Source organism: Filicampus tigris, chromosome 6, assembly GCF_054856515.1.
Source record: "Filicampus tigris isolate MCC_2025a chromosome 6, RoL_Ftig_1.0, whole genome shotgun sequence".
Classification (NCBI taxonomy): Eukaryota; Metazoa; Chordata; class Actinopteri; order Syngnathiformes; family Syngnathidae; genus Filicampus; species Filicampus tigris.
This window is the reverse complement of record NC_141222.1, coordinates 18176469-18198636: the sequence shown is the minus strand read 5'-3', so window position 1 is coordinate 18198636 and position 22168 is coordinate 18176469. Positions and strand designations below refer to the sequence as shown.

The 22168-nt window shown below is 40.9% G+C and overlaps 2 protein-coding genes across 5 annotated transcripts; one reads left to right on the top strand and one right to left on the bottom strand.

Annotated features, from left to right (window-relative positions):
• Nucleotides 1-419: 419 nt before the first annotated feature.
• On the top strand, nucleotides 420-5206 carry foxe1 (forkhead box E1). Of its 3 annotated transcripts, XM_086034626.1 has the most exons (3): nucleotides 420-579; nucleotides 683-725; nucleotides 1419-5206. In XM_086034626.1, the coding sequence occupies exon 3, from the start codon at nucleotides 1442-1444 to the stop codon at nucleotides 2504-2506; it is 1065 nt and encodes a 354-aa protein (XP_085890752.1). In that variant the 5' UTR covers nucleotides 420-579; nucleotides 683-725; nucleotides 1419-1441; the 3' UTR covers nucleotides 2507-5206. The 3 variants fall into 3 exon arrangements, with proteins under 3 accessions (XP_085890752.1, XP_085890751.1, XP_085890753.1); XM_086034625.1 differs by lacking the exon at nucleotides 683-725 and having other exon boundaries at nucleotides 1419-5205; XM_086034627.1 differs by lacking the exons at nucleotides 420-579; nucleotides 683-725 and adding an exon at nucleotides 728-842.
• Nucleotides 5207-7225: 2019 nt separating this feature from the next.
• On the bottom strand, nucleotides 7226-21585 carry spag5 (sperm associated antigen 5). 2 transcript variants are annotated; one of them, XM_086034717.1, is made up of 25 exons: nucleotides 21381-21585; nucleotides 21179-21253; nucleotides 20950-21075; nucleotides 18645-20479; nucleotides 17223-17415; nucleotides 17027-17143; nucleotides 16519-16611; nucleotides 15364-15498; nucleotides 15170-15289; nucleotides 14977-15069; nucleotides 14069-14203; nucleotides 13692-13785; nucleotides 13451-13598; nucleotides 12545-12595; nucleotides 12263-12437; nucleotides 11774-11895; nucleotides 11238-11409; nucleotides 11008-11143; nucleotides 10160-10400; nucleotides 9084-9216; nucleotides 8876-8956; nucleotides 8653-8802; nucleotides 7745-7819; nucleotides 7580-7660; nucleotides 7226-7464 (listed from the first exon to the last, which is right to left on the bottom strand). In XM_086034717.1, exons 2-25 carry the CDS (start codon nucleotides 21203-21205, stop codon nucleotides 7393-7395), a joined length of 4605 nt encoding a protein of 1534 aa, XP_085890843.1. In that variant the 5' UTR covers nucleotides 21206-21253; nucleotides 21381-21585; the 3' UTR covers nucleotides 7226-7392. The 2 variants fall into 2 exon arrangements, with proteins under 2 accessions (XP_085890843.1, XP_085890842.1); XM_086034716.1 differs by having other exon boundaries at nucleotides 21408-21585.
• Nucleotides 21586-22168: the final 583 nt, after the last annotated feature.

The following is a 22168-nucleotide window of genomic DNA, read 5'->3' as shown; positions in this document are numbered from 1 at the left end:
CACCTGTATAATACACCCACCTCCGTTTATTTGGGATTTTGGTATAAAAAATGAATTTACGATGTGCCAATGACGCAACATTAATGCTAGTTACGACGAGTGTTAGCATTAAGCTAGCAGACTTCGTAAGACACAGCTAGTGGTGTTTGGTTAAAGTCAGGTGTAATGTACATTGGTTTATGGTGAACATTAACAACTGTGGGAAAGCATGACAAAAGTTTTAATGGCTCACTGCGAGATATTTCCAGATAAGCATACATCATTTGTTGATGTAGACATGTCCATCAGCGTGCAGGGAGACAATAGCGAAAGAGGCATGCAAGGAGCATGTGATGCTCGCACAAGGGGGTGTGGCCCCTCAGGTACTCACGGTGGAGGTAATGCCTCCCAGGCAACACTATGAGTCACTCTCAAACACACCTCAGATGCCACGCATGGAGGACGCACTATTCGCCACTTCCACCTAACCTCAGCAGACGCTGGTGGGAACGAGCTTGAATGCGCCAGGATCCCAGCCCCGGGAAAGTCCAACTCGTTTGACCACCTTGGAAAGAAGCGCTGGATTTGGACACCACGACCGTGAGTTACTGTCAATAGACCACATCTTGTTTTGTCTGGGATTGTCATCACAATTGGAACGGGCGTCTACTGATGGTTCACCTTGCGATTTTTCCATATGCAGCCCTTCCCAAGGAGCCCACGACAAAGAGAGTTTTGGCCACAAGGTAGCCCTTTGCCATTCCGCCTGGCAGTTTTACCTGAACGAAAGCTGCACCAAAGTAAATTTGATCCTGTACTTGAACCATTTGGAGTATCGGCATAGTTTTGGTCTCTTTTTGAAGGTAACACTTTGATTTTTTTCTCCTCAACTGTCAGAATCTTGTAAAGTGCTACTGGCACTGAATTATGGAAGTTTGAATACATATAAGAAGGACGACCCACGGCCTTCTATTTATTCAAACTTCCATAATTCAGTGCCAGTAGCACTTTACAAGATTCTGACTTATATAAGAAGGACGACCCACGGCCTTCTATGTAATCAAACTTCAATAATTCAGTGCCAGTAGCACTTAAAAAGATTCTGACGGTTATACAGTTGAAAACTATGCCGATACTCCAAATGGTTCAAGTACAGCATCAAATTTACTTTGGTGCATCTTTCGTTCAGGTAAAACTGCCAGGTTTTAGCAAGGTGTTAGAAAGACGTATTTCTTGATTTTTCTCAAGATGCTGACACAAATCATGTTAGCTACCGTCATCTGTTGACTTTGTTGCAGTTAAACGCAACAAAGATTTTACCCTCCCCCCCAAAAAAACGGCCGCCTCTAAGTCATGTTCACGCGACGCAAGCTTGCCAAAGAAAAAATCCACTTCATTAGGATTGGTACTCGGTACTTCACCTTGTGATTTGTTTGCAGGCCTTCTCAAGGAGCCAAAGATAATGCCAGTGGTCAAAGTGGAGAAAGACCCTCCGGCGGACACGTCCTCGGCAGCCCCCGACCCTCCGGAGGATCAGCCCAGAGGTCGACGCAGGAAAAGACCCCTGCAGCGAGGCAAGCCGCCGTACAGCTACATCGCCCTCATCTCCATGGCCATCGCCAACTCCCCGGACCGCAAGCTGACGCTGGGCGGCATCTACAAGTTCATCACGGAGCGCTTCCCCTTCTACCGGGACAACTCAAAGAAGTGGCAGAACTCCATCCGTCACAACTTGACACTCAACGACTGCTTCATCAAGATCCCCCGGGAGCCAGGGCGCCCGGGGAAGGGCAACTACTGGGCCTTAGACCCGAATGCCGAGGACATGTTCGAGAGCGGCAGTTTTCTGCGGCGCAGGAAGCGCTTCAAGCGATGCGACCTGAGCACCTACGCCTCGTACGTGCACGAGAATCCGGTTTTCGCGCCGGTCCAGATATCGAGGTCGGCGGCTTACTCCAACGCGGTGTACCCTAACATGACCCTCAGCCCGTCCTACGGGCAGCAGCTGCCGTCGGCCTACTACCCTTCCCCGTCACCCCCCAGCTTTGGCCCGGCTCAGACTCGCATGTTCAGCATCAACAACCTAATCGGACCTCCAGCCGGCATGCTGGGAGCTCAGGGGCCGGACGGGATGCAGCAGCCCGGCCGCAGCTTCACCCCCGAGGGGATCCCCAATGGATCCAGCCCCTGTAGTCTGGCACCGCCGGGTTTCCAGAACCAGACGTGCGGAGGGACCGCCCCGCCCCGCTCTAGCACCTCCGTGCACCCAGGGTTCGCTTATTCCGGACCGAGCGGCCACCCGCACCATCACCATGCCGCCTCCCAGGCCTCTTACGGACAAGGCCACAGTCAAGTGTACGCCCCATCCAATCGCCTGGCCTCCCCGGGGGAGACAGCGGACCCCTACGGCAGGGTTTCGCCAGTGCAGCTGGGGTCTTTCTCCCAGTACAACAGTGCCAATGCAGGGGGTTATCTGCGACACCCGCCCTATACCGGGAACATGGACAGGTTTGTGTCTGCTATCTGACGGCTAACAGCATATAGCAACCTGTAAAGGTACTACCTGAGAGACACTATTTTTCCTGCGCCTTTTCACACCAAACCACCCTCGTCTTTATCCTGAACGAGGACATCATAATTCAGTGGTGTCCAAATGTACAAATACAGGAAAATTGAAGGACACAAAAGGGCCCCTTTGACATTCTTAATTTATTTGACAAGCTAAAACCAATCCATTAGTGGAGGTAAAGATATGCTAAGGAATTATATCCATTTTTATATGTAAGTATTTAAAAAGGTAGATAAAGCAAAAAGTTTTAGATTTTTCTGGCTTTTGGGGGGGCCCGTGGCCCTGTATCGCAGTAGAATAGCTCCACCCCTATACTGAGCAGCAGACGAATCACAGCTCCACATTCACAACCAAGACAACTACTAGTGAAAGTCAAAAGTTACACATAAATAGAGTAAACAACGGCAAGTTACGCTATTTACTGCAGTAACTGAATTATCTTTAGACATCAAAGTGTTCCGAATATAATTTTGTTACTATTTTATGTGAAAGTAGTCTCTTTGCATTTTGGCAAACCTAGAAAAGCTCTGCATAAATGCACAACATATGAACTTTCTCTCTTCTTCTGCTTTGCCAACCAAAATTGAAAGTGCAATGCAGGCAAAGAACACGGGTCATCTCAATTGGTCAATAGGGCTGTAGTTTGGACACCCGTGTCATAATTTCAGTTTCACCCGTGGGCCAAGACTTGGATCTTCCAAGACTTATCCACAAGGCAATACCTCAATTTATTTTCTGGACCGTCTTAAGTTTTACGGCACTGACCACCTGGCAGTCACAAAAACAACATTTTGTCAAACATTTGCTGGGACCTCCGAAACCCAACAACCCTCCCACTCTATTTGGATGCGGTTTAGCGTCATACTCCAGTACACCCATTGAGAGACACTTCTGTCAGATTTTTCTTGATGCATTCCTGAGGACACCGTGATTTATCAACTTAACCTAACCAACCTTTTCCCACGTTGGTCATAGTAAGCTCTACATACAAAATGTCCTCTTGCAATTGTAAATAACGTCTATGTCAGTTTATGAGTGATTTGATGGACAAGTTGTGATTCATGTTTAACCCTTAAGAGGTCCTTTAAATTGTTGCCCTCAATTGACACTAACCACAAATATTGTCCACTTCCCATTCTGCCCCAGAAATATACATATTTTGTTCATAAACAATGTGTTGATTTAACTAAATGTCCACTTAATTAAAATCACACACACTTTCTGACATGAACACCATGATTCAACTGTAATAGCAACACATGCTTATCATTTCAGTAGCGTTTAGCTGCATGCTTTGAATGTTAAATAAAGTCAATAGACCAAATTAAATAACATCGAGGACTGCGTTGGTTTATGTTAAGATACTATACTTGTTTGCCTAGGCACAACAAGTGCCCTTTTAATTTGATTCCACTTAAAATACTAGCTATCTTAAAACAACTTCAGGCCGAAAGCATACCTTTAAATAGTTGTTGACTGTCTCAAACCCTTCTTAGAGATAAGACTTATGAGGTGAGGAATTAAATCTAAAAACACATGCTTTAACACACACATGCACACAAACCATTTTCCAACATCGAGTGGCACGCGCTTATCATCAAAACAGGAAAAAGGAGCAACATTTTTGCTGCATGCTTTTTGAATGGTAAAAAACGTAATGTCATCTGGGGAGCACATTGAACGCCATCAATCCAAAGTAAAATCTTCCAGCATTGTGCTCGGATAGCTTCATAAGATATACTGTATGTGAGAATGATGAAAAGCATTTCCAGTGGACATATTTTTGTCATAAATAGCAAATATGTTACTTAAGTAGTGTCTGCATTTTTTTTTTTAATTAAAAGGTACAGGCATTTCTATTTGACGATAGGCGTTTTTAAAATTAATACTCTGGAAAATTATACTAATTCAACACAACCTACTATCCAACACTGACAGCCACACACGCTTAGTAGGACAACCATAAAATAGGGTAAATTTATGCTGCATGCTTTGAATGTGGAAAAATAGTGCCATCGAGTGGACAAATAAAGTCAGTAGTTGAAAATAAAATCTGAACATAATCACCTTAGTTTAAGTTAAGATAAATGTGGGAATAACATTTCTTCTTCCAATGTGACACTTTCTTTTTTTCATTAAAAACAAATGTGTCGTTTTTTTGTGTAGCATTGCCATTTTAGGCTAATTCAAAGAACAGAAATGTGTATTCTAACCTTTTTTCTTTTAATGAATATAGTCTGGAAAATACAGCCTACATTCATTCAACAGTCAAAATGGCTTGAAAATTAAAAAGAAAAAAAAAAGAAAAAGAAATTGGTACAAAATATCTCCGATTTCTTAAGGGTTAATTTTCTTTGTAAGTTATTGGGCTTGATGGTCAAAGGCTTTGCAATAAGTGGCTTGTATGAAGAACGTCGCATGAGTGGTGTTGCAAAAAAAAAAAAAAAAAAAAAGACATTCTTTTGGAAATTGTGTATGACATTTCTTTAAGAGTAAAACATTTAAATTAAATGGGATTTCTCCAAAAGGCCTCAACTGGTGCATTTCTCTGGTGTCTGCAATGCTTTCTCTGCCGTTTCAGCCCAGCTGCTTTTCGAGCAGCGTCTGGAGCCAGGCTTTTGGACCCGCCTCGACACTTAAGATTCGGCTAATCCGCTCAAGCGATGCAATGATTTGTTATGCGATAATTCAGCCTAGGAGGAAAGGGTTGAGCCGTAACAGTGGCAGTAGCTGTGTCTTAACCCAGACAAGATGAGACCTGAAAGAAAGCGCTTCATTAGCGTGACACACTTGATTACGTGCCTAGGAAAGAAGCCGTAGTGACAGACGGGGCTCAATTGTGATTTTGCAAGAGTGGAGTGCAGTGGAATCTTACAGTTTAAAAGTGTGGTGGAGCTGACAAAAGCACTGAATGTTTCGCTTGGGCTTGGTGGTTCTCAAACTGTCGGCCCCGGACCATCAGGAGTCCACAAGCTGTAGCTCGGGGAGCGCAAAATAATTTGTAGTAAATTTTAGGATAGTGGACGGATGGATATATTGCATCATTTTAAAAACTGCATACGGGCATGTCAATAAAACAAACACACCAAATCCTCCTCCCTACCTTAGTGTTGGCCCAATTAAAAGATCTGATATGATTGACACATGAGCACGTAAATCTAACATCCCAAATAAATCAAGTCCTATTTTTCAGGAAGTTAAGGTGTCTTTTCCACAATAAATGGCATATTACTACAAGATCAAAGTTGTATTTTTGAAATTTGCACATAAAAATACATAACTTCACCAATACTGGAACTTTGACATACTGTATTTCATAATGTTACAAAATTACAACCATTCTCATAAGATTACATTTTCTCCCTACAATACATATTCTGGAAAAAGTAAGACTTGATTTCTTGAAAAAAAAATGCAATTTTAGTTTTACACTACAGCTTTCTTTCTGAAAAAAAAACTTTTCATTTCTCAAAAGTAGTCAACTTTTTACTTCCTATGGTATTCAGGGGTACATGTGGTAGTTGTTCGTATTTGGCATCAGGCTAATGAAGCGATCTTTGGAATAATGTCTCCCCTGTACCAAAAAGTTGGAAAACCTGTTATAGCAGTTTTTGGTGATGCTATACTCTTGTTTATTTTATGTCATTACTTTCCCACATCCCTAATACTAGAATAATCGTACATTTGATACATTATAAAATGTTCTGATATGGGCTTCTTATTATCTTATTTAACATTAAAAGACTTAATTTACAAATAACCCCCCTAAAAAAATCCCATTTTAGTAACAAGTCCAAAAGGCAAGGCCTTTCTTAAGATCAGGTCAAATTGACAAGTTTTTAAAAAAAATCTAGGAAAAAAAAAAACAAAACTAAAATGTAAAAGATATTTGCATTATTTTATTTCTTTATTTGAATTTTTAAATTGAACATTTCCCTACATATGTTCTAGTCCCAGTAAGTACCAGCGCATCAATTCCAAAAATGAAACTCATTTTTTAAACATAAGAAAATATTTTTCAGAAGGCCAACTCCTATCTAATTCCTATTTTCATCATGTTTTTATTGTTTCTTCAGCAATATTCTAGTTTCTTGAGATGAGTGTATTTCGCCTTTTTGTTTGCTGTAAGCCAGGGGGTGCCAATATGGTGCTTGCAGGCAGCCCCCAAGGATCACAGTTGCATACTGATATTTATCCTATCTTGTTAAACCACTGTTGATCATTTCTGGGAAATCATGAACATGATCAGTGTCTTAACAGATGAATATCATTAATTATAAATAGGATAAAGGCAATTAATTTTAAAAGTATGTATCAAACTGGGAGCACTTTGCATTAATCAGGAACTACCCTGCAGTTATTATTAAAAAGAAAAAAAAAAAACGGTGGGCCCTGCTGCAAGCTATCATCAAAAATAGAAACAATAAAATGATGAAATGATTCACTTTATAAACACCCAAAGTTGCTCCTAACCGCTTCTTTAGTGATCGGCCATACATTTCTTTTACTTAAGTATGTTTAAATTAAATTTTTTACAACATTCTAAACATAAAAACAGGAACGAAAATTGGCACTGGCACTTTTGACTGATTTTAACAGTTTGTGCTTATTCACATTTTGTCTCACTACACCAAAACAAACCAAAATGTGCTAGCTAAATACACTGGACCGACAAAAAATGTCTTATGTGATTTTATTAGTTTATGTATTTATTTACATTAAACATTAAAACACAAAAATGGCATAAACACAGTGAGCGTATACAAACATTGACGGAGATAGAAAAGGCAGCGCATATAAAAATTCTATACTTCATGAACATGGAAAACAAAAATCAAAACATGTCAGCCTAAATATTCTAAAAGGTGCTGTAGCTGTTCACACCTCTTCACCACCTCTGGCAACGACAGCAATGTCTACAAGGAAAAGGGCGCACAAAAAAAAACAAAAGAACAAAAAAAAAATAAAGTCTGTGACAAACAATGACGGCGCTGGTGATGTGTTGGTGAGGAAAGACGGAAGAGCACGTACCTCCCGGGCTTTCTTGATCATGTTGTTCAACATGTGCACCTCATTCTCGCACTTCTTCTGGTTAATTTGTTGGATATGTTGCTGCGGCGAGGTGACGACACACAGTGAACACAAAAACCCTCTCGGCGGATTAACGGCGTGTGTGTGCATGTGTCGTCCACTTACATGTCGCTTTGCCCGTTCAAGCAATTGCCCTCTGGCCTGTTCCATCTCCTGAAGGCTCGTCTTCAGTCGCTCCACCTGAATGGGACATGAAAGACTTAGAAATATATGGTTTTTTTTTTTTTTTTTACTACAATTATTTCTCCCCATTAGTATTCATTGTATCTATTACAAGAGGAAAATTATACAGTGGAACCTCCAAAGTAGAATGCCTACAGGTGATTTTATGTGAATGAAGTTGGAATATGACAAAAGTGTTGTGTTTTTTTTAGGATACACAGTTGAAGTTCAAACTAACTTGGCTTCATCAGACCATAACACATGCAATCTCCTCAAGCAGTGTTGCCTGGCCTTTGTTGAACCAAGGTGCCCATTTTAGATGGCACACCACTAAACCAAAATACTGAACATCTGAAATAATGTGGACCTCGTCTCAATTTACTCACAAATTGACTTGTGTGTGAAATCTGGGCCTGTTTAATTGAACAGAGAGCTGATACACTCTCAGGAAGCCACGATTAATTCTGTTGTATGAATGGCAACAGGTGGACTGGAAACCCATTTATTGTGCATTCTGCCATCTAATGGAAGAATATTTAAAGTCCCTGCGAAGCGAAAATAAATGTGTTGAAAGTTTGACTCACCACAGAGTGCGAACAAATTGTTCAAATGGAATGATTTTAAAAAAGTGTATAAATGAAGCTTCAAAATGGTGAAAAATCACTGCTTTTAGACATTGGGAGCTGAAGATGCATTTTTGGGATGTAGGCATAGCTAGCTAGCTAGCTAGCAAAAGTGGAATTGCATAATTTCCCAGGGCATTCCTGATGATATCGCCGTGGCAACCTGTTAGGGAATCACTGTCTTACAGTATAGAAGCCTACATCCAAAGAACGCCAATGTGGTCGTACCTCTTTTAACAAGAGGAGTTTCTCTTCCTTCACATCAACCTCGCCGGCCGTCTGCGCGTCGGCTTTCCTAAGCTCGGCGCGCAGGATTTGAACTTCCGTTTCACTCTGTTGGAGAGAGCGACGCAGCTCCGCAGTCTCCTTACGCAACTCCTGTTGGGGCGTGAAAGCAAAGTATTTTATGCATATAACATTATTCTATAAGGGATCGTTTAGGGGTTCTTACGTTATAATCGATCCTGTGTTTGCTCATCAGCTCCTGGGCCTCGGTGACATCATTCATCAGCTTTGTTATCATCTTCGAATCCTGTCACGAGGAGACAATCAGTTTGGTGTATTCAAACAAGCGGGCACCTGTCAATTGTTAACTCTAGGCGCTGGGAATGCTTTCTGGATGCTCTGCAAAAAAAAAAAAAAGAAGTGGCACCTCCTACCTGAGCTTGCTGCTGCAGCGTCTGGTCCCGGCGCTCTGCCTGGTGGTGCATGAGGCTCAGCTGAAGCTTCAGCTCTGACACCTCCGCCCTGCGCTTGCTGTTTGTGTCCTGCAGTGCCACCTGCAGGCTAGAGCTGGAAGAAAGAGTCGCGCTTAAATACACGAGTATAATTCGTCGCGTGACCAAGCACGTAACAATTCAGTATTTGACCAATGAAATGCAGCATAAACGGGATGACAAGGTATAAACTGTTTTTTTATGAACTGTAATCAAGCCAAAAGTCACTCACGCACATGCTGTAGTACATTTGTGTGGATGTGACTTTATATGGCGCAGCCATGGTTATGTTGGATGCATGTTACTTGCAAGTGTTTTTTTTGTATATTCTTTTTTGTGTATTTTGTATTCATATGTGTGACTGTTTGTACCCTTGAAGGGGAAGTCAACTCAAATATATTTTTTTCAAAAATATGTTCTATGCAAACCCACTAGTTGAAACAAGCCATTCAGATAAATATTGTGTTTGTGGAATAAGAGTTAATCAACCGGTTTTTAGCTAACCCTGCGGGCGGCCATTTTGTCACTTCTGTCAATTGAAAATGACATAACAACTACTCAGGGCTCAGGCAACGAACGCAAACACAGCTCACCTGTTTTCTGAAGCTGAACCCTGATTGGTCGTTACCTGAGCCCTGAGCAGTTGTGAAGTCATTTTCGGTCGACAGACGTGACAAAATGGCCGCCCCCCTGAAATGGCTAACAAGGGGTGGAGTTTGTGGAATGTGAGTTACGCAGCAAACGCAATAATAATCAGAATGCGTGTTTCAAATAGTGGGCCTTCTGGGAACATATTCTTGAAAAAAATCTATTTGGGCTGACTTCTTTAATCTGTTGTTTCAAATTAAGGAGGTCACAATTACTCTCTCTTGCCACATATGTTCCGCGGAGTTCAGAACCTTCAAAGTGTTATTCACACATCCCAATCAAAATATTTCACAAAGAGCTATGACTTGATTGAGTTTCCCCACAGTCGAAAAGCCTATCACAAGTAAAGAAGTTTGCCTTTGTCTACTTACACAGTGTGTTGCAGTTCCTGCGCCTGAGCGTCTTTGTGCCGCTGCACAGACTGGAGGGTGCTGACGAAGTCTGTGACCATGTTGCTCAGGTGGGCCAGCACGCCCAGCACGCCGCTCTGCTCCTCCTTCTCCTCCTCTTCATCAAACTCCTGCGCCATGAGGTTCTTTTTCGGGGTGACCGGCGGGCGCGTGAAGGCACTGTTCTTGCTGAATATGCCGTCTCTTGGCGAGTTCACGGAGACTTAAGAGACAAAACGTCAACTTAGGTCAGGCACACACACAAATACGATCGGGCTTTTTTTGTTCTCCTTTCGCGCCGCCCCGATAAAGGTTGTCAAACACCGTATGTCTTATCAGATTGTCCCATAAGATTATCCTTATGTCCGAGGCGTGGTAAAAACGGCTTCATCCCGATACAAAACAAGCGGGGGCCCGACAATTGTAAATATGAAACGTGTTCAATATTTATGAGCTAAAATCTTGTGTGTGGCGAAAGCGGACTACTTTCGAGCCATTTGACTTCATGGACTGTGACGTGAAAGGAATGTAGCCAATCAAAAGAAGCGTCATGTCTGACGAATAACTAAGCAATGGTTAATAAAAGAAATATGTCCTATCCAATGTCGTTTTTTTGTATAAAAGTGGGCATCCTCAGACGGCAGGAAATATTTTCCAAAGCAAGACTTTAAAAGCAAATGTTTGTATTTATGCTTAAATATGGTATATTTCCAAAATGCCACAACTTCATTTCACATTGAGTTTTACCGGTAACATTCCACACCCATTTGGTCACCGCAGGTGTAGCTCATAATGAAATTAACTTTTGCCCCCCCTTGACTTAAAGTTACCGTCTGCAGTCTTGGTTTCTCCCTCGTCCTCATTCTTCTCAGCAGTTAGTGCAACCATGACGCAGTCTACAAAAGAGCTGGACGGCTGCCGATGCTCCGCGTCGATCGCTGGTTGCGAGTTCTTTGGTTCTGGCTTCTGAAAAACGTGCACGAATCGTTTCGGTCACAATGCAAAGACGAGCAGAGTGAAGCGAACAAGAATGCGCTTAGCTCAGCTCATCAGCCTTTACCTCGCCGCCGCCGCGCACATCACGCAGCTCGTTGGTCGCCACTCGCAGTGTGTGGTGCAGCAAGGTAATTTCCGTGACAGCCTGAGCGAGTTCCTCGGCCTGCTTGAGCTGGGCTGTGCTGGCTCTCGCCTGTGCGGCCTCCAGCTCCTCCTGCACACTCGCCCTCTCTCGCCTGCACACACGCAATGCGGCAAGTTGTGGGCGCACGCAAAGGCCATACCGTGTTTCCTCATACTTATGAGTGGGGCTGAATGATTTTGAAAAATAAACTAATCCCCCCCCACGCCCCCTCCCCATATTGCGATTGCAATTTAATATGCGATTATACATTTTTTTTCTACAAAGTTAAATGAATTCATATTACAATAAACAATTTCAAATTTATACCAAATTTCCTCCTCCTCCTGGATTTGAAGATTAGGGGATGTCTTGAATATTAGTCGACCGTGGGCATGTGAAGCCCTTTGAGACTTTCTTGTGATTAAGGAGCTATATGAATAAATTTGACTTGGCTGCGGCGCAAATAGAAGACTCACTGTAGTTGTAAGAGGTCTGCTTTCAGGTCTTCACACTGGATGTTCCTCTCGTGGAGAACCCTGTGCATGTTCTCGCTTTCAGCAAGCTGCTCTCGGGCCACCTCGTTCTCCGCCTGCAGGAACTGGAAACCAAACGAAGCACAATGTAGACTGCGTGAAGTCACCTAATACACCCACGTCACACACATTTAAGCCAGGGGTGAAAAGGACAAAAAAAAGAATCAGCCCAGCACAGATTGGACTTGGACCCTTGAATACACACGAGACCTTTTTTTGAGAATACTCTCTCTGTATAGTAATATTTTGAAATCACTTTTTATGGTATTTTTGTATGTATTCTGTGTTGTCACTGTATATTTGCTAAATGAAGTTTTGAAAAAAAAAACAAATAAAAGAGTTGAAGAGGACAAGCACGATGTGTTTTTGGTTTCCTGAAAAGTGATGATTTTGGAGTTCCAAAGAAGGCGGCTCCAAGCAACTCAAGCTCACCTCGTTAATTTCCACCGCGCTGTTGAGCTGCGCGCAGACGTCCCTCAGTTGCTGGATCTGTGAGCTCTGCGACTGCGAGAGCTCCTGCAGCCGGCTTACGTCCTCCTCTTTCTCGGCCAGGCTATGACTGAGCTTGTCTGCCCACTCCTGTGCCTGGCACAGCGATGACATCAAACTGGGCACAACACATTGCAGGCGTTTAAATAAGAACTCTGAAGAATGTCTGAATTTCACCAAACTGTCCATAAAAAAAATAAATAACTTTTTAGAGACATAACTTACTGGTCTACCGTTTGCTGGGCCTTGCTTGCGTCTCTTTGTGCCTGCTGCAACCTGCAACAACATTTGAAACGACTCTTCTGTGTTTGCTTTTGTAAATCAGACAATCATGAAAGTGTAGTACAGTGTAGCGTCCGCCGGGGGAGTTCCAGTTTGGAGTTGCTCCTATATGGGGAGTCCTTGATTTATGACGGAGTTCCATTCCTACAGTGGCAATGTAATCCAAATGTGTGTCCAAATCAATACGCACTATAGTGTAATACTAACGTACACTAATGCACAAAAAAGTCAGTATTACAATAAATATTTCTTTTAAGCAACACTTATGGGGCCTACGATACAAAACGAATGAAAAACAGCAGTTACATTAGCATCTCTCTTCTCGACATTTAATGCGTGTTCTACAGAGCCTTCCTTTTCCAGCTCTATAGTTATCAGAACACACAAATGAGGGGAAAAAAAGGCAAAAAAGAACAAAACTTTAATAGTAAATTATTGCTCAAATTTAACATTTGTGGATATTGGATTTCGGAGCCTCCATTTTATTGTATATTATGTTCATTTAGATTATACTTAATGCTTTCCTTAAAGAATTTTGGTGCACAGAAACGCGTGTTGGGGAGCTCTGCTCGAGTCTATCAAAGCTGGCATTGCGTAAGAACCATTGGGTCACACTCTCCGAAGGAGTATCACAAAAAAAGCAGTGATGTCAAAAAGAAAAAAAAAAAAAAGAGCAGTTTCGGGTTTGATTGGATTTTGTAATTTCCTCATTAATAGATAAAAGAGACTGGCTCTAATTTAAATAAAAATAAATTCCCAAAGTGGAATCCTTAGCTTGGTCAGTACCATCGTAGGATTTGTTCAGGATCTTTATTCTGTAATTCATTGAGGAGTCATAGTAGGACATACTTGGACGTCTCCTCGGCTAGGGTGTGCTCCAAGTAGGTGTGGGCTGCCGTCGTGGAGGACACGGTGGCTGACATTTCCGTCACGGTCTTCTCCAGCTGGGCTCGCTCCTCCTCGCGCTCCTTTAGCTTCTGATGCAGCACGCCCATCTCTGGGACGGGGGGAAGGGGTAAAAAGAAAAGAGAAAAAAAGTTTCACTTGACATCTCTAGCCATCACACTGCAGTTTCTATCGTGTATTTTACCTGAGGTCAAAATGTTAACCTGCAGACTTAAATCACCAATTTGTTTTTGGGTAGTTTGGATGTTTAATGTGGCTTTTCTCAGCTCCTCTTCCATCTGTATGTAAAAGAATCAGAAAGCATTAACATCCGCATAGGCCCGGGTGATTACCGTAATCAATTCATTCAAATTTGGAAGGACAATTTTTTTTAAAAACACTTTCTTCAAGAGGTGCAACTTAATTCCACATTATCTGAAAAAAATGCTTGTTTCATTTACCATTACCATTTCCGTTCAATCAAATTAATGCTGTGGGGCGGGGTGGACGGGCTTGAAAGCTTGTTTGGTATCAGGACAAATAAAGAAAAAATTGAAAATATTTTTCTCATTCTAGGCTAACCTGCTCCCGCTCCTCTTCAGCTCGGTCTCGCGCTGACATGTGCTCGTCTCTTTCGCGCAGAGCGACCGCCGCCTTCTCGTTCAGCTTCACCAGCAAGGGGGCGGTCCTATGGACGAGGCTCCTGACCATGGACAACTGCAACAACAATAACAACAATCATCTAAGGAGAAAGAGTCAGGAGTGATCCTAATGAAAATGAGGTCACAAATAGACCTCTACAGGTTCTTGAGAAATCTAAATGTGTTGTCAACCAGAAATGATGGTATATATAGAAAATGCAACGAGAAGTAGTTCGATATGAAATTCATTTGATTTTGTATTCTTGTTGTTTTTGGGCAGGGAGATGGTTCAGAGGTATGGAGATAATTGGGAAAGAGCTATATTCTAAGATCCCAGAATCCTTTAAAATATTGGGGCAACCAAAAGCAAACGTACCCAAACCGCATCGCTGTCTCTAAATTGAATTTACACCTAACAAATAGAATGTTTGAAGAAAAATGAAGCATTTTTCGGCAAATATTTTGCATTAAAGTAGGGTTTTATTTGGGGGAAAAAAATGTGTTTTGACAGGAGGGGGGGAAGTCATGTGAGTTTGTTTTCATTCTTTAAATGGTTGTATTTTTTTTAAGAATTTGTCTTTCTCTATTTTGACCCTGACAGAATGATATTTATTTTTTTTTTTACATAATTGCTACTCTTATTTTTACAAAGTAATATTGGGGTTAGGGTATACTATGAGAATAAAAATGTGTTTTTAGGTTTGAGTAGCTGTTTTGAAACTGTTCTAGTCTATTTCACAGGTGTCTAGTCAAACATCCAATCATTAAAGCACTATGGGGGTGGATTATAAAACAGAAAGCCAGCCTGTGCAATAAAAAGCAAATTGTCTCAAATATATTTCAACCTACTTCTTTCGTCAAACTGGCCTGATCCTTCATGATTTGGCAGAGAAGGTCCGAAGCAGAGTTCAGGGTTTCGCTATTGGTCTTGTTTAGTGCAACCTGCGTGGTGTTAGGACATACACAGAATTTAAAGCGACATCTTCAAATTGGATGTTGATCAATGTACAGCAGTGAATTTGCATCATTGTGTTTCTTTCACCTGCTCTGGGACGGTCGCATTGAGCGCAGTCAGGAGTTCCTGCTGAGAGCCGATGCTCCTCTGCAGCGCCGCCATTTCGCTGGCGCAGCGAGTCCTCAGCTGCTCCACGGTACTGAAGGCCTAGGAGTAGAATGTCCGCCTCTTTGACAGTGTCATTCACAAGTCAGCATTAATATTGTAACTTTGGTGCTTACAGCTTCCTTGGATGTCTGGGCATCTTCCATCTGAGTCTTCATCTCATCTCTTTGACGGAATGCTTCCTCGACCTTCTGCATCATTCGCATCTGTATTTCTTTGAACTTAGTGTACAACAACTTCATCTCGCCGTACTAAAAGGAAAGCATACGTTAATTGTGGTTTGATAAGGCAAATACTGTATTTTACGATGTAGACAGTGATTTGTAAATTTCCATCATCCATTTTTCCAATTAAACAATTAAAATGGTTTTACTTTTTTCTTGGGTTTTTTTTTCTTTTAATTCTAGTGTTGTGTGCTATTCACATACAATTTAGACTTTTTTTTGTGGAAATACTTTATATATTCAAATGTGAAATGATGAAAAATTCTCTCAAAGCCCCTACCCAAACTTTTTTTTTTTATTTGAGCATAATGATTTATCAAACAAAATATATATCATAAAAAAAAACAATTCTTGTATTATATACACTTTTATTTGCTTTTTGTTTTTAATATTTATCTTTAAAAAATTGGAATATCGAGAAAATAAAGTGATATTTTTTCAAGCAATAGGATTGTAATGCTTGAAAAAAATATCACAATTTTCTCAAGAACTGCATTTAAAAAAATATATATATATTTTAAAAAATTACAAAATCTTTAAAAAAATACTACTTTGTTGTAACATTCCAACCTAAAGCTTGTATCTCACTGACCAGTGAATGCTCGCAAAATTTTGACTATGTTAAAAATGTCTTTACAACAGGTAAAAACTGTCTGTGAACATCTTTGCAACCTTTTTCGAAACCTGACGAAATCCCATCATTTGCTACGTTCGCAAGCATTCGCCCCTCAGTGAGATACCAGCTTTATTTCTTGAAAAAAAGAACACTTCATGAAATATTCCTACTTTTTCTCAAAAGCATACAACTTCGTTGTAATATGAACCTTTTCTGTAGAAGCACTTATTTCATAAAATATTTACAACTTATTTATAACTATAGCCCTTTAAAATATATATAACTTTGCTTATGACATTTTTCTACCAAACACCCACTTTATTCCCTAATTTAAAAAATATATATTTTCCCTAAAAATATTTCATTTGATAAACAAAAATTGGACTTTCATTCTGAAAATAAATAAATGTGATATTTATGATTACGCTTACATGAGAAGAGAGTCTTTCATGATCTTCTCTAACAAGCACCTCCATTTGCTTCATGTCGGAGAGCGCTGTATTGGTGTCGCCAGTCAAAGATGCCTGTTGGGTTAATGATATATTACATTACTATAAGAAACAACGGGAAACACAAAAGGTTGGTCTTTTATTTTTTTCACTTTTTGTGAATGGAAGGAGGGTGAAAGAGACGACGACTGTCCATTGCATGAGTATTATGGACATTAAATGAACTCTTCCACATTCCCAATATCAATTATTGTTACGGTTTTAATAAATTGATATTTATTTCATTACATTGTGCATTGTGCATTACATTGTGTGTATTATTTGTTGGGAAATAAATAGTAATATCTGTATTTTATCTACTCTGCAAACGGTGGGTGAATCCACTGCAATTCCAAAATTTTCAAGCATCCATGGGAACCTTGTGTCCCAAAAGATCAATCTGCTTCCTACATCTTCCATAAAAAACAAAAACAGGAACCCCGAGTCTCACCATGGTGACACGCATTCCCTGCATAAACTGGACAAGTTCCTGCAGAGATTTTCCATCTTGCTCCAAATCACCAATCCTGTTCAAAGCCTCCATATACAGGTCCCTGTACATTGTGGTCTAAGAGATAACAAGAAAAAGCAAAACATTAAATAATGACTTTACTTATAATTTCTATATTTCATATCAAGTCATTCACCCGGCTGAGCTCTGTGTGGTCCGTCTGCACCAGCTTGTTCCGCAGCTCGGAGGGCGGCGGGCCCGCAGAGGGGCCGTGCGCCGCCCGTGCCAGGGCTAGCTGCTGCACCAAGACCTCCACCATAACCATGCTTGACATCAGCCTTTGCTCGAGGTCCTCTCTTGACACGCGATCCAAGCTTCCTGCGGGACAGCTGCCCAAGCACACAAACGGGGAAGACCAGCTAGAATTGAGCTATCAAGTTCAGTTTTCGACACACGTCACCACTTTATTTTCGAAAAAGTCAAACTTACTTAAAATAATTTAACTATTCTTGGAATATTTTGATTAAAAAAATCTATTTTATTCTTGCAATATAAGGGCTGCAGAACTTAATTGAATTTTAATCCTGATCACGATATATGGCTGCCACGACTAAATTCACATGATTGTAGGCAATATTTACATTTAAAATGAGGCCGCGCATCATAGTTAATCAAGCAAATTAGTCAGCCAACCATCCGAGGGAAAAACTTGGATAAGGCTTCATTAAGATGCCTAAATAAGAAAAATCACCTCGCTGAATCGTGCCGAGAGAAGAACATGCACTAAAAATTGGAGATGACGAGCTTCATAATGAGAAGCCAGTTCCCCAAAAGGGATCAAAATCCTTTGCTTGGACTTGTTTCATATTCAGGGAAAGTGACTTTAAACAAGATAATAGCATACTAATTCAGGTAGCCCTTGGTAAATTTTGAATGATTATGGTTTTTTTTTTAAATAATCATTTGATCTAAAATGATAATTCACTTAATTTGAAGTTTCATTTTGCACCGAAATCTGCTTATAAATTTGTTGAAAAGTATGCAATAAAGTATTGATTTTTTTCCCCCCCTAACGATGAATAATTGTGATTAACAATGATTATGATTACAATATTATACAAATAATCGTGACTATCAATTTGGACATAATCGTGCAGCCCTTTGCAAAAGTTCTTTTTTGGGGTAAAACAACCCAGTCAAAATCTCAGTAGTAGCAGTAGTATAATGAGAGTTTGAAATATTTTTTTTCTAAATGAAAATAGAAAATGCCATTTAAGAAAATAGGCAAATTGATAAATTGATGGGGGATTAGATCAGGGAATGTCGTTAATATTTGTCAACTGTGGGCCGATGAAGCCCTTTGAGACTATTTAGGTATTAAGTGCTATACAACTAAACTTGGCTTGGCTTGATAATTTTTACTCAAAATTAATAAAGAAATGATTTGAGATACGTACAAAGGCTGACTCACGGGTTTTAACGTAAAAGCCATTTGAATGTTTTTTTCCAAGCAATAACTTGAGATGTCTGGTGGAAGTCAACTCAACTCATCTCACCCCACTACTGCCAACGCTTTTCCCCTCTAAAATGTAAGCATTTAAGAATTCCCGACACTCACTTCCACAGGGGAGGAAGAGGATCCGTGAGCGTGCAGGCGTCCACGTTGGCCAAAGCCCCCTTTCTCTCAAACTCTCCCGACGTATTAAGGCTCCGATCCAACCGCTGCACGGGAGTGATGCCCACGCCGACGCTGCAGGACTTTGCAGGAGGAGCCGCGCTTCCAGGAGTACCTGGAGGTGCAGCAAAATCCATCTTTCCCGACGCCAGGATGAGAAACTCCGCCATTTGCCGTAGCTGTTGCTGGAGCGGACCGTCCGGAATAAAAGGTCCATTGGGAGCACCTGACCCGTGAATCTTCTTACACAAATCCTCTGACAGCTGAGCCTCAGGCTGGAGCTTGTTGCACAGAGTGGTGGAGTTGAAGAGGGGGCGAGGCATCGGGCTCTCCAAGTGCTCCCTCCACAAAGCGGCCAGCTCTGTACCGTCCGGTGAAAGCACATTCTTCTCGCACTCGTCTCCAGGATCCCTGCGAGCCCTCATGAGGGAGAGGGACGCCCTTCGAACTGGACTGATGAGCTGCAGAGCTGACACTACAGAGGGGCACTCTGACAGGACTTTTAAAACTTCGGGCATGGTCTCCGCGCAGTGTTTGTCCACTGGTGATTGAACATGCGGTCTGTTTCCAGACAAAGCAAGTCCGCTGTCCTTGGCCTCGCTGGACTGGCTAAATTCCAGATTTGGCTGCACCTCAGGGAGCATCTTGCTGTCATCAAGCCTCTCTGGTGTATCACGGACTTTTGAATAAATTGACTCAGGAGCCAAAGTATTTTCCGATGACGGCGTAGAAGTCCCTAAAACATCGTTATTTTGGTTCATTTGAATGGGATCCATTGTGAGAGTTTGGTTCTTGGGCAGGAACTCCGAGTAGCCAGTTTGTTCCTCTGGAATACAGGTAGCTTGCCCGCAATTATATTTGGTGTCGATGAGAGGATCGAGAGGATTCTTCTCCAAATGACAGGCTAAAGGATCACCACAGTGCTGTTCAGCAGCAGGTACATTTTGTGGCTCTGAATGACCACTTGCAATTTGCTCTGCTGGAAGAGGAAACGTCTCGTTTAACATTTTAATGACCACAGGAATTTCGTCATCAAATTCATCTTGGAATTTTAAAGGAACGGAATGGTGAGTCAAAGTCTTGTCTGATGTTGGTGTTAGAGTAAACCCGATGTCATCATTTTGGCTCTTTTGAATGTGATCCAGTGTGAGAGATCCATTATGGAGGAAGTGGGAGTTTTCAGCTTGTTCCTCAGGAAAAGCGACAAAAGCAGACAACAAGGCACCCTCTTGTTCAAAGGTGTCCATATTGTTCTCAAAACAGCAGTACGGATGGTCAAAGTGATCGCTGCAGAGGTGCACATCTGTAGGTAAAAAGCTCAGCTCTGAATGACCGGTTGCCATTTGCTCTGCTGGAAGAGGAACTGTCTCATCTATCACTTTAGTGACATTAGGAATTTCCACCTCACCCCCAGCACAGGTGAATGACTTGAATGTCACATCACAGACTGGACTAGGAGCACCTTCACATTTACAGTAGGGATGATCCACATGTTCACCATCTATTACAAGAGGAATGGTTTCACCCGGTTTACTGGAAGCAGCCGAAACGTCCAGCTCACTGCTGTCACATGCAAAAAACTTCCCAGTGACATCCATCGCACCAATGTTGGCTGGAACAACTTCTGTGCACAATAAAGGCTCTTCTGAAATCACCACTTCATCACTAGAGCAGATGAAAGATTTAAATGTGACATCACTGAGTCCAAAAGCAGCCATTTCGATGTTTTGTGTCACGCTGGCTGGTGGAGGAGAACACAGGCCAAGACAAATATCCTCCTGTTGGTTAAAATGACTGCGTTTGAGTAGCAGAAACACAAAGAACACACAAATAATTGTATCTTCAAATCTTTATCAGTACTAAAATAAATACTCCTAATATTTTTTATTTCAATTGTAGTACAGTATAATTATTTGTAAAATACATATTGCTGGCATTGGGCCGAAACCCTGCAGCTCCAAAATATCACTTTTCAGGAGACCCCAAAACAGCAATACGCGTATACAATTTTTTAACATGATGATATGAATTTATATAGATTCCATTTTTAGGTCCAAAAAAACACCGCCACTCTCATAATATATATATTTTTTTTCGGTTACTCTTTTGTACTGTTACTGTTTTATAGCCAATACTTTTTATTTTTCATACAGTAAAAATACAAATGTTATTCTCTGTTTGCTGTACTGCATTTTACAATTATAAAAGCATCTAATGTTTTTAGTGTGTTTCAATAGAAACATGGTACCTTTTCTACGTTCAGCAGTGATATGGACTTGCATCTCGGTGGCGTCGACAGACGAGTTATCGACAGACGCTGCTTTTCATTCTCCACACTTCTGAAGGGAGGGCGCTGCTCACATCTCCTGGAAGGCTAAATAAGCATCCAAGTCAAAATACTAACTATTGTTATAAATGTACAGTACTTATAAGCTTGACGATACAAAAACGATGCAAAAAAACATTTATACTCTTACCGAGCCTTCCACACTTCTACTTGACATCGTTGGAGTGCTGTAAAACAGCTAGTATCAGCAAGTAGGGACTGCTTCCTTTAATAAAATAAAATAAAATACGTAACCGAATCGTACTTACAGACCATTACATTGCCTTGCATGACAAATACAAAAATTGACATTAACATAGTACTTGAAGATGACTGAAGTCTGACATGCTTACAATTTGAAATCAGCGAGTTGTTCCTACCGTTTCTATAAAGTTGTCTCGCCGGAATTAGTTTACTGTGTTCTTTTAGCAAGTCGACAAATTGTCAAAACTTTAGGTAATGTTCAATAGATGTCTCATGACATTAATTAAAATGTACATATAAAATAGTCAAACCTACAGCGCAACCGTCAACAAGCGCGTTTCATTCAAAACAGAAGAGGCGTGTTGCTATTGGTCCATTTTCTTCTTCGTCATCGTTAGATGTCAAATAAGCATGTGTTTGGGCTCAGTTGCGTAATGCTGCCACCTATTGGAGGTGGAAAGTACGTGAAGCCAAACCAGGACTCTTGAAGAAACCTTTTTTTCCCCATTATCTTTTTAAAAATGTGTATCGGTATTGAGAATTTTTATGGCGTGTCTTTCGTGTCATAATGAATAAATCATTTCAAAACTAATTAAAAAGAGACGTGGAGTGATCAGGAATTAAATAGACATCCATCCATTTGCACAGAAATTTAAAATGAAAGATACAGTACTGATAACATTTTTAATTCAAATCTATTTTGGCAGTTTAATAATTATTTCATTTTCGTATTCATTACATTCAGTCACATTTTAATTTTGTTTACTGACTTTTAGATAAATGTTAGCATGAATGTCATCCATATACAAGACATGGTTATTTTATTAACTTTGATATAATAATAAATAATGATTGTTATTGCACTAGTTGCAACCTTTATTCAACAGCACTTGGCTAGCAACAGGTCAAGTGTGCACCCAAAAGTCAGCTGGGATAG